This window comes from Eulemur rufifrons, chromosome 7, assembly GCF_041146395.1.
Source record: "Eulemur rufifrons isolate Redbay chromosome 7, OSU_ERuf_1, whole genome shotgun sequence".
In the NCBI taxonomy this organism is placed as follows: domain Eukaryota; kingdom Metazoa; phylum Chordata; class Mammalia; order Primates; family Lemuridae; genus Eulemur; species Eulemur rufifrons.
In genome coordinates, this window is record NC_090989.1 from 475,275 (window position 1) to 487,721 (window position 12,447).

General features: G+C 40.0%; 1 protein-coding gene across 6 annotated transcripts in view; it reads right to left on the reverse strand.

Moving 5' to 3' along the window:
- The window catches only part of DIP2A (disco interacting protein 2 homolog A), a 108,960-nt gene that overhangs the window by 52,941 nt on the left and 43,572 nt on the right, over positions 1-12,447 (reverse strand). For 2 of the 6 annotated variants that reach the window (XM_069474870.1, XM_069474871.1), the window contains exons 6-8: positions 9,395-9,523; positions 1,625-1,744; positions 212-409 (exon numbers count right to left, since the gene is read on the reverse strand). In XM_069474870.1, coding sequence (XP_069330971.1) covers positions 212-409; positions 1,625-1,744; positions 9,395-9,523 — 447 coding nt within the window. Of the gene's footprint in view, positions 1-211; positions 410-1,624; positions 1,745-9,394; positions 9,527-12,447 lie in introns of all 6 variants that reach the window. The other 4 variants (XM_069474869.1, XM_069474874.1, XM_069474872.1 and 1 more) reach the window with 3 other exon arrangements.

Genomic DNA, 12,447 nt, shown 5'->3' on the forward strand with positions numbered 1-12,447 from the left:
ACCCAAGCAGTGGCAGTCACTGTGGGACAGTGAGCAGTCCGCCCGGTGGGAGGGAGGGGCACCCGGAGTGAGGTAATATTCTGCTTATCTGCCAGTTGTGTTGGGGTCTCAGGAATCTGGTCTACAGTACTTATCAAGCTACGTGTCTGTGTTGGATACCGTGTCGTATGTCACAGCCAAACAGAAGCACACTGTTTCTGTCAATACTTGCCGTAGGTGAGAGTGCAGATGGCCTTTCCGGTCGTGTCCAGGGCAGTCAGGCAGGGGGCCCTGGGCTGCGTGGTGCCCCACCGCTGCAAGGCGGCCAGCAGCGATGGAGGCCAGGGAGCCCCAGCAGCCAGAGGCTCCCCCTGCAGCACTGCCATCTGACTTCCCTCAGGCTTGGGCTGATTTGGATCTGGTTGCTGAACTATGAGCAAAATGAAAATTTAAAAATCAATATTTCAGAGTACCATGCACATAATCTGTTTTTAAGCATTCATATTTTATAATTCTGTTTTTTAACTCCAACTATAAAAACCTTACAATAATTTGTTTAGGTTTTTTAATCTTATCACAATTACAGACCAATTAACCAAAGGACTAAAGTCATGCATAATGATGGTTTTGAAATGAAGTTAATAACAACCCACCATCCTGGTAACCGCAGCCTCACATGATAAAGGTAACCCCGAGACGGTGTCTCTCCCACCCTTTGGACTGGACTGTGGCACCTTTAATGCCCACAACCCCAGCACAGCAGCAGTTAACAGCCAGGCTCCCACAGCCAGGGGACAGGACCTAGTGACCTGTTAACACAGGTCACTTCAGTCTAGGCACCAGAAAAACTATCGCCATGTTGAAAGAAAAAGCAAAGTCTATTTCCAGTGGTTATATAACTAAAAGGTGCTCAAGCACGAAGAGCGACTGCTCTAAGAAGCACTCATACCATTGACCTCTGAATTTGAAAGGCACTGTCTGATTATAGAGGGGAAACAGAGTCCTAAAGCCATGTCTAGTCCCCAGGCATGGAGCAGGCTGGGCCAGTCTGCCACAGCAACCCTGCACACGAGGCCCGGAGCTGGGCTGGGGCCGGCGTGGGCCCCCGGGGCTCTATCAATACACTCAAATCTATACTGGCTTCATTTCTGGTTTATACTTCTTTATGCTTCTTGCTAGTTTTCTTTTTAAAAAATAAATCTATATTCTTTCTTTCTAAATATACGTTTCATTCATAAATGAAAGGCTAAAATTCTAAAAAGGGGCCAAATCTATGCTGAAAATTGAATAAAACCATGAGAAGAATTTCAGATTTAAAGTTTAAATAAAAATCTAAATAATAGAACCTTAGAAGTATTTTTATAAAGTACCAACCACTGGACCAGATGTCTAGAGAAATGTTAAATCACTTTAATATGAGCAACAGATTTTCTACCTGCTCAAATAAAGCAAGCGATCCCGTGTGATTCTAAACTCACCATTGACAGAGTGACCACAGAGTCTGGAAACAGAGACTATTGCTTCATTGTGTGACAGACAACGTGACAGCAATAACCCACGCACAATGCACATTTGCCTGTGTGTTTCCAGACTTCACGGCCACCCTGCTCATGCAAACAGAAGCTCAAAGTCAGACAACTCTTACCTTCCAACAGTTCCTCAAAATCATCCACAAAGAACTCCTTCAGAGGAGGGCGCTTTGGCCTCTTTAGGGTGTTTAGAAGCTGCTGGATCTTGGAGGACACTCTGCTGTTCACGGGGACACCTGTGACAGGAAGGACAGAAGCACACTGAGGCCAGGACGCGTCACGCCCTCTGGAGAAGTGGACACAGGCACAAGGCCTGAGGACAAACCGCATGAGTGCAGCAGAATGCACAGATCCAGCCAGGTGCCAGCTCCACCGGAGTCATTTTGGAATTAATTCATTTAACAGCATTTACTGAATGACTTACGGGAGGAAGGACTTATTCTAAGCTAGCAGGTCTTTTTTGTTTGTTTTTTTTTTGAGACAGAGTCTCTCTCTGTTGCCCAGGCTAGAGTGAGTGCCGTGGCGTCAGCCCAGCTCACAGCAACCTCAAACTCCTGGGCTCAAGCGATCCTCCTGTCTCAGCCTCCCAAGTAGCTGGGACTACAGGCATGCGCCACCAGGCCCAGCTAATTTTTTCCATATATATTTTAGTTGGCCAGATAATTTCTTTCTATTTTTAGCAGAGACGGGGTCTCGCTCTTGCTCAGGCTGTCTCAAACTCCTGACCTCGAGCGATCCACCCGCCTCGGCCTCGCAGAGTGCTAGGATTACAGGCGTGAGCCACCACGTCCGGCCTAAGCTAGCAGTTTTTAAAGTGGTCTGGGGACCTCAGGAGTGCCCAAGGCCCTTCCACCAGTCATGGGGTCAAGACTGTTCCATGATAATGTTGAGAAGTTGTTTGCCTTTTTTCAGACGCTTGTGTCACATCCGCCAGAAGAGAGACTGGCAAAAATATAAAACAAGCCAATTCATCTCACTAAATGTTTGCTGTTTGGGAAATTTTCCCGTAAGTATACGCTATTTATGTTAATATGTAATGAGTTTATTGTTTTTTTTATTTTTTATTTTTTATTTATTTTATTAGAGACAGGGTCTCACACTGTCATCCAGGCTAGAGTGCAGTGGCACCATCATAGCTCACGGCAACTTCAAACTCCTGGGCTCAAGCGATCCTCCTGCCTCAGCCTCCTGAGTAGCTGGGACTGCAGGCGTGTGCCACCATGCCCGGCTAATTTTTTCTATATATTTTTAGTTTTCCAGCTAATTTCTTTCTATTTTTAGTAGAGATGGGGCCTCACTCTTGCTCAAGGTGGTCTCAAACTCCTGAGCTCAAAAGATCCTACCACCTCGGCCTCCCAGAGTGCTAGGATTACAGGCATGAGCCACCGCGCCCGGCTTAATCAAATATCTCCCAACAAAGAAAAGCCTTGGGCTTGATGGCTGGTGAATTCTGCCAAACATTTAAGGAAAACTAGCACCAATCCTTCTCAAACTTTTTCAAAAAATTGAAAAGGAGGGAACATTTCTACACTCATTCTATGAGGACAATATTCCCCTGCTCCCAAAGCCAGACAAAGGCATTAAAAAAAACTATAGACCAATATTCCCTATGAACTTTTGCGCAAAAATCCTCCAAAAATACTAGCAAATTGAATTCAGCAGCACATTAAAAGATTACACAACATGACCAAGTGGAATTTACTCTTGGAATGCAAGGATGGTTCAGCATTTGAAAATCTGTCAATGTGATACCTCACATTAACAGAATGAAAGGGAAAAAACACATATGATCATCTAAATTGCTGTAGAAAAAACATCTGACAAAATTCAACACACTTTCATGATAAAAAATACTCAACAAACTAGGAATAGAAGAAAACTACCTCAATGTAATAAAAGTCATATATGAAAAACCCAGAGCAAATACCATACTCAGTGGTGAAAGACAGAAAGCTTTTCCTCGACACTCAGGACTAAGATAAGGATGCCTGCTTTTGCTACCTCATTCCAACATAGTAACGGAAGTCCTGGCCAGAACATTTAGGCAAGAAGAAAATGAAGGGCATTCAAACTGGAATGGAGAAGTAAAATTATCTGTTTGCAGATTACATGATCTTATATATGTAGAAAATCCTAAAGACTCCACAAGAAAAACTGTAAAAGAACTAATAAATAAATTCAACAAATAAGATACAAAGTCATCATACAAAAATCAGTTGTATCTCTATATACTAACAATGAACAATCTGAAAAGGAAATTATGAAAAGTTTCAGGTACAACAGCATCAAAAATAATTGACTTAACCAAGAAGGTAAAAGAACTGTAAAATGACAACTACAAAACATTACTGAAAGAAATTAAAGAAACAGATAAACGGATATACACCCCACGTTCATGGATTAGAAGTCTTAATATTGCTAAGATGTCAGCATTACTCAAAGCGATCTACAGATTCAACGTAATTCCTATAGAAATCCCAATGATGGTTTTTGCAGAAATAGAAAAACTCACCTAAAATTCATATGGAATATCAAGGAACTCTAAATAGCCAAAAAAAAAAAAAATCTTCAAAAAAGAACAAAGCTGGAGGACTCTCATACTTCCCGATCCCAAAACTTACTACAAAGCCACAGTAATCAAAATAGTGTAGAGCTGGGTGCAGTGGCTCACACCTGTAATACCAGCGACTTGGGAGGCTGAGGCAGGAGGATCACTTAAGGCCAGGAGTTCAAGACCAGCCTGGGCTACATAGAAAGACCCTGTCCCTAAAAAGATGGAAAAAAATGAGCCAGGTGTGGTGGCACATACCTATAGTCCCAGCTATTTGGGAGGCTGAGGTGGAAGGAGCACTTGAGCCCAGGAGCTCAAGGCTATAGAATGAGACCCTGACTCTTAAAAGACAAAACAAAAAAAAAACAAACCCCAAAACAGTGTGGCATTGGCATAAAGACAGACATATAAACCAATGGAATAGAATAGAGAACTCAGAAATAAACCCTTGCACATATGGTTGAGTGACTTTAGGCAAGGATGCCAAGACCATTCAATGGGGAAGAAACAGCCTTTTCAAAAAATGGTGCTAAGAAAACTGGATAGCCACATGCAAAAGAATGAAGTTGAACCCTTACCTCACACCATATACAAAAATGAAGTGGATCAAAGAGCTAAACATAAGATGTAACACTATAAAACTCTTAAAAGAAAACATGGGGCAAAAGCTTCACGACATTGGATTTGGCAGTGATTTCTTGGACATGATACCAAAGGCACAGGCAACAAAGAAAAAAACACACAAATTAAACTTCATGAAAATTTAAAAATTCTGTACATCAAAAGATACTATCAATAGAGTAAAAAGGCAACCCACAGAATGGGGGAAAATATTTGCAAATCATATACCTGAAAAGAGATTAATATCCAGAGTATATAGAGAATTCCTAAAGCTCAACAAAAAAAATCAAACCACCCAATTCCAAAATGGGCAAAGGGTTTGAATAGATATTTCTCCCAAGAAGATATACAAATGGCCAATAAGCTCATGAGAAGAGCTCAGCATTACTAATCATTAGGGAAATGCAAATCAAAACAAGGTATCATCTCCCACCAATTAGGATGGCTAGTATCAAAGAACCAGAAAATAACAAGTGTTGGTGAGGATGTGGAGAAATCAGAACCCTTGCATACTGTTGGTGGAAATGTACTGTGGAAAACAGTATGGTGGTTCCTCAAAACATTATCATATGATCCAGCAATTCCACTTATGGGTGTGTGCCCCAAAGAATTGAAAGGGGAATCTTGAAGAGATATTTGTACACTCATGTTCACAGCAGCATTGTTCACAATCGCTACAATGTGGAACCATCCCACATGTCCATCTACCAAGGAATGAATAATCAAAATGTTGTATACATATGAATATAATAGAATAGTATTCAGCCTTAAAAAGAAAGGAAATTCTGGTATATGCTAGATGAACCTTGAGGACATTATGTTAAGTGAAATATGCCAGTCACAAAAAGACAAATATTGTATGATTCCACTCATATGAGGTACTTAGTCAAAATCATAGAGACAGAAAGTAGACTGGTGGTTGCCAGGAGCTGAGAGGACAGAGTATTTGGAGAGTTAGCGTTTATGGGTAGAGTTTCAGTTTTATAAGATGAAAAGAGTTCTGGAGATGGATGGTGGTGATGGTTGTACAACATTAAGAATGTATTTAATACCACTCAACGGAAATCAAGTAGGTGGAAGGGGGGAGAAGGGGATGGGTAAATTCACACCTGAGAGGTACAATGCACATTATCTGGGTGAAGGGCACACTCGTAAATTTGACTCAAACTGTACAAAAGCAAATTAGTAACCAAACCTGTGTACCCTCATGATATTCTGAAAAAAAAAAAAAAAAAAGAATGTATTTAATATCACTGAACTGTACACTTAAATATGGTTACAATGCTAAATTTTATGCTATGTGTATTTTAACAAACCAAAAAATTGGGAGAAAACTCAATCAATATAATTTACTATTTTGAAAAAACAACAAAGGAAAAACTATACGATCATTTCATTAGGTCAAAAAAATCATTTGACAAAAAACATGATAAAAACTTTCAGGAAAATTAAAGAAAAAAGAGGAGGCTAGGTGTGTGGTGACTCATGCCCATAATCCCAGCACTTTGGGAGGCCAAGGGAGGAAGATTGCTTGAGGCCAGGAGTTCAATACCAGCCTAGGCAATATAGCAAAACCCCATCTCTACAAAAAATTTAAAAATTAGCTGGGCCTAATGGCACACACCTGCAGTCCTAGCCACTCAGAAGGCTGAGGCAGAGGATCACTTGAGCCCAGGAGTTTGAGGTTACAGCGAGCTATGATCCCACCGTACTCTAGCCTGGACAACAGAGCAGGACTCCGTCTCTGGAGGAAAAAAACAAGCAAACAAGGGAACTTCCACAACCTGATGAAGGATATCTATGAAGAATCTGTAGCTAAGATCACAATTGAAAAATGAAAAAATAAACGCTTTCTCCCTAAGATTGGAAACAAGGCAAGGATGTCCACTCTCAACATTTCTAATCAACATAGTACTGGAAGTCCTAGAAACTGCAATAAAGCAAGAAAAATAAATAAAACACATACAATGTAAAAAGACAATACAAAACTATCTTTATCCATAAACAATACGATCATGCATGTAGAAAATCTTAAGGAATCTACCAAAAAAACACTACTAGAACTAATATAAAGTCAATATATAAAATCAACTGTATTTCTATAGACTAACCAAAAAATGGGAAAAATGTAAATAGTAACATCAAAAACAACATATTTTGGGATAATTTTAACAAAGTATATGCAATACGTATTCACTGAAAGCAACAAAACAGTACTGAAAAATTTTTTAAGGATCTAAATAAATGGGGAGATACACCATTTTAATTGACTGGACTATAAAATATTGTTAAGATGCCAATACTCAACAAATTGATCTAAAGACTCAATAAAATACCAATCAAAATCACAGCAGAGGGCCGGGCATGGTGGCTCACGCCTGTAATCCTAGCACTCTGGGAGGCTGAGATGGGAGGATTGCTCGAGGTCAGGAGTTCAAGACCAGCCTGAGCAAGAGCGAGACCCCATCTCTACTAAAAATAGAAATAAATGATCTGGACAGCTAAAAATATATATAGAAAAAAATTAGCAGGGCATGGTGGCGCATGCCTGTAGCCCCAGCTATTCAGGAGGCTGAGGCAGGAGGATTGCTTGAGCCCAGGAGTTTGAGGTTGCTGTGAGCTAGGCTGACGCCACAGCACTCTAGCCTGGGCAACAGAGTGAGACTCTGTCTCCAAAACAAACAAACAAACAAACAAAAAAATCACAGCAGCAATTTTTGTAGAAATTGACAAACTGATTTTAAAATATACATTAAAATGCACAGGAGCTAAAATAGTCAAAACAATTTTTAAAATGAAAAGCAGTCTGGACTGATTCTTGGTATCAGGGTAAAAAATGACAAAATAAAGCAGAGTTGGAAGACTTAAACTATATAATTTTAAGAGTTTTTATAAAACCATAGTAATCATGGATGTATAAGGTCTCAGTATAAGGACAGACAAATAGAGCAATGGAATAACATACAGAGCCCAGAAACAGATCCCCTCATATAAGGCCTACTAGACATTTTCATTAAAGATGCCAACAAAACTTGGTGGAGAAAGAATGGTCTTCACAATAAGTGATGCTAGAACAATGGAATTTTCACATACGAAAATGTTAACTTTGATTCGCACTGCATACTTATGCTAAAATTAACTCAAAATGGACCATATATCTAAATGTAAAACCTAAAATTTATTCTGGAAGAAAATATAGAAGACATTTGTGACCATGGGTTAGGCAAAGATGTCTTAGATATGACACAAAAGCACAATCCATAAAAGAAAATATTGGTAAACTGAATTTCATCAAAATTTAAAACTTCTGCTCTTTCAAAGACACTTAAAAGAATGAAAAAAACACGCCACAGAATAGAAAAAAATACAAACGATAAATCTGCTTGTATCTAGTGTATATAAAGAACTCTCAAAACTCAGTAAGAACACAAACACAATAAAAATATATATAGATATAAAACATAAATATAGGCAAAAGTTTAAACAGACACTTTTCCTAAAAAGATATACTGATGGCAAATAAACACATAGAAAGATAATCAACATATCCTTCGTCAGGGAAATGCAAATTCAAACTACAGTAAGATACCTCTACAAATCCATTAGGATGGTTAAAATTGAAAAAACAGATAATACCAACTATTAGAGAGGATGCAGAGGACCTGGAACCATCAGCCTTCTACTTCTAGGCATGGACCCAAAAGAAATGGGAGTGTACATCTACACAAAAATGTGTACAAGACTGATAATTCATAGCAGCTTTATTGTCATGGGCCCAAAACGAGAAAGAATCAAAATACCCAACAGGTGAATAGATAGATAAACTGTGTTGCGTCTGTATAATAAAATACTAGTCATCAATCAATAAAAAGGAATGAACTATTGACATAAGATAAATTAATCTTAAAATAATTACACAGAGTGGCAGACACCAGATAACAAGAGTAAATACTGTGTGATTCAATTTATATAAAATTCTAGAAAATCTAAACTAATCTATAGTGTCCGAAAGTTGCCTGAAGGGGTGGGGCCGATCCAGAAAGAGCCAAAGGGAGGGATTACCCAGGAACACTGGGACACTTCTGGGAGTGCTGGGTACATTCACTATCTTGTAGTGATGCTTTCATGGATGTACGACTATCTTAAAACTTTTAAAACTGTACACTTTAAATATGCACCGTTCATTATATGTCAGTTACACTCAAGCTTAAAGCATTTCTAACCAACATACAGCTTCTCATGCTGCCTCAGCAGTTTTCTTCTGCATCTCACAAGGAGATGAAAGACTGCACTAAACTGGACACACTGTGTAGGAGGATCACAATACACAGCAAGGTCCTTGATCTGAGCTCCTCTGTGATTTAAATTGGTACTTTGGGGGAAAATTTAATATGATTCTGATAAAAGACATTGAAAACTGTTTCAAAAAGAAATGGTATAATGAGGACATTGTGAAAATCACACTGATGTCTCTGAGCCTGCACCTGGTCAGCCACGACGCCTGTTGTGACAAGTCCAAAGGCTGCAGGACGAGAGTGAGAGGGACTGTTCGGTGACAGGTACAGTGTGTGTGTTCACACTGACTGCCACACTGGATCTAAACGAAGAAGCTTCCCAGTGACTGATTAACATGATGGCCGGCTTAGGGTTGCTGAAGTGCCGGAAGGCAGAATCTGTTCTCTGCTGTTTCAAAATGAGAAAGAGGCATGCTCACCATCTGCCGTTTCCAGGACGCTCCCGCCGCACCCCCGAGGAACACCTCTCACTGAAGCCACCTGTGGACGCTCATAATGCGAATGCTCCACGAGGCCCGTGGTGACGTCAGGAGGGGCAGAGTGAAGATCTGCTTTTGGAAAACACCCAAAATGAAAGGGGCCGTAAGTCACACAAGTATTAAGCTGCATGCAAACCCCATTAGTCTAAAGCTTCACTAGCTGAGCCCTAAGTGTGGAGTGTGGTTTCTGATTGATCCTGTTTTCCTGGCTGACCAAAGGCATACTGGGACCCTGTGCACTCCCAGACGTGTTGTGTGGAGATCTGCGTGCGTGGGTGACTCGATTTTCCACTGGATCTTGACTGAACACCACCAGCTAGAGCACAGACAGGCGCAGAGTAAACCACAGCAGCCTTGGGAGAGTTTAGTTTAGAAATTCCCCCTCAAGGACGCAGAAACAAATCTGAACTCAGTTGTCACTGGAACATTTTTTGTTACATTATGAACAAACAGGCAGACTCCCAACCTCCAGAAAAGTAGGTTGGAGGCCACACCTTTGCAGGCTTCAAAGAATAAAACTACAAAATTTAAACTGTCCCCACTGCCAGTTAAAAATATCTGCAAAACTAAGAGAGACTATGTTAGTGTAACATTCAAAGAGAGACTACATGAGATATCGAACATGTTTGAAAATCACTCTGTCCATTGTCTGAATGCACATTTTTGTGTGTAATTTTCATGGTTCAGCACACTGAACTCTTCAGAATGCTGGCTGAGTATAAGTTGCTATGAGAATTATTGTTATAAGTGGGTCTAACCACTAGGAAAGGCACCACGTCTGTGTGACTGTCAGAAATTGTGCTCCACCACGACACTGAGTGCATGGACACTTGTCCACCTGTAGGAATCCACACTAATCCATATTGGTGGAGGCTGGTTAACTGTTTAACGGATGTGCCTGCCAGTCTCACTGTGGCACTCTGACACCTTAAATGTTCAAATTCTTACCATCTATCATCTCATCAACCTACGTACAATACAAAGTAAGAACTTTTTAGATATATAGAAAGATGAAGTTAGTTGTATGGAAGCAAAACACACACTCACTATTTACATAGCAGAAAATATGTTCTGGAAAAATCTAAAGCTTTAATGACACAGTTTTCACAACTCTTGAAAAAGCCTGATGCTGATCAGATCAGCATTTTAAAGGATGTCCATCAGGAGGCTCTTTAATTTAAAAAGAAGTTTCCTCACTCTTCCAAATCTAGCAAAAAGAATAAATGATTTTAAAAGTACACATGGAAAAACAGGAATGCATGGTAACTTACACACTACAAAATAGTTTCAAAAATAGCTGCATAAAAATAAACCACATAAAAATAAAAATGAACTACTGTAAGTACTGCTTTTACATATAGGTATCTTTAATTATGTCAAAATGTTTAATATATTTGATTTCTTTAATCCAAAACCAAAAATAATATATTTTTTAAAATGACCTTTACCTGTTATATTCTATGTTAAATTTTTTACTTAAAATATTCTTCCTTTTTCCACAGTTCTTTCCTTAGTTCAAACTGAAGAATTATCTACTTTAAAAACTAAAACAAAGGATGATTTCTGGAATAAGGAGAGGGAAAGTTGAGTATTTTGAAATTTAGAAATTCAAATCAAATATGTCCAGCAGACATTTAGTACATGAAAACTACAATCTGTAGTAAGGTATTAAATAGAACCTGAGTTAAGATTTTTTTAAAAAGTTACCAGAATTAAAATGTCCATGCTAGGACAAGCAAATGAGAAATGAAGAGATCACTACAGATCCATTTGCAGAAGTTAGGCATTAATGTGAGTAATAAATCTATATTTTACTATTTACAGCCAGGTCCTTTTCAGAGAATAAAAACATCTAATTCAAACTCACATTAAAGTTAAGTGCTTTGTTTAAAGACACCCCACAACCACTGGAAAGCTGAGGGCTACATGGTTAAACATTTTGAACGGTGGCTAATTTTTCATGCCAAACACGCTTTTATTTCCAACACTCCAGGAGACGGTGTTCAGACAGCTTCCAATGGCTGACAACCTGAGACTATGGCTGCTCCGCCTGCCCTCCCGCCCCACCTCATGGGGAGGAGCTTCAGGAAGCAGAGGTAAGGGAACAGAACATGAAAACACCACTGTTTTCTTCACACTGGAGTCGACTGCGTATTCTATCAAGTTAAATCACCATGATGAGCAGAGAAAGAAAATCAAGCTGTGGGCTGTAAACCTCCTTGAGGAAAAGAAGGCAGCGGCCCCTGGCCATAGGCAGGACACCCAGGAAAGCTACAGAAACAATTAGACAGGTGGTCTTCCAAAGGGGCTTTCCCATGGAAAATGCTGCCTTCTCCCGCTACCCTGTCAGTCTTGGCAGTTCCTCCGTGAGCCGGAAGCAGGGTGTGCAGGCAGAGTGAGCATCATGAGTTTTCAGTTAGGACTTAAGTCGCAGGAGGAAGACATATGTTCAACAGAAACACGCAGACTTCATGTATTGACTCAAATGAATAAAAAGTGAAGAGCAGCAGTGACGTGTTCCACAGAGGATGCTGAGACAGAAGCCACGGGCCACTGAACATGCCCCGCTGGCCCCCAATCCAGCCAAACGGTGACCAAGATTTACACAGAAGTAGCACAGCACATGAGACCAGCATGGCCTGTGGAGACCCCACCACAAACACCAGCCTGTCACGGGTGCACTGCAGGTGCTCACTGTTTCACTTTTGGCAGAAAAGCAACTAAAAGCAAAGAAAATAAACAGGAATCAAGAAAACTGGTATCAGCCCTGGCTTTACCACTAAGCCAGCTGTGTGATCTCAAGCAAGTTACAATCACCCAACTTTTTGTCCTCCTTACTCATCTAGGAACAAAGGAGGCGTTTAAGATGAGTCTTCAGTAACACTGACTGCATGTTAAGGTATGAGTGCAAGAATGTATGTGGGGCTTCACGTGCCAGCTATGTATCTATGGAGAACTACACTACTACTTTTGTTAATATATAGGAGTTCAAA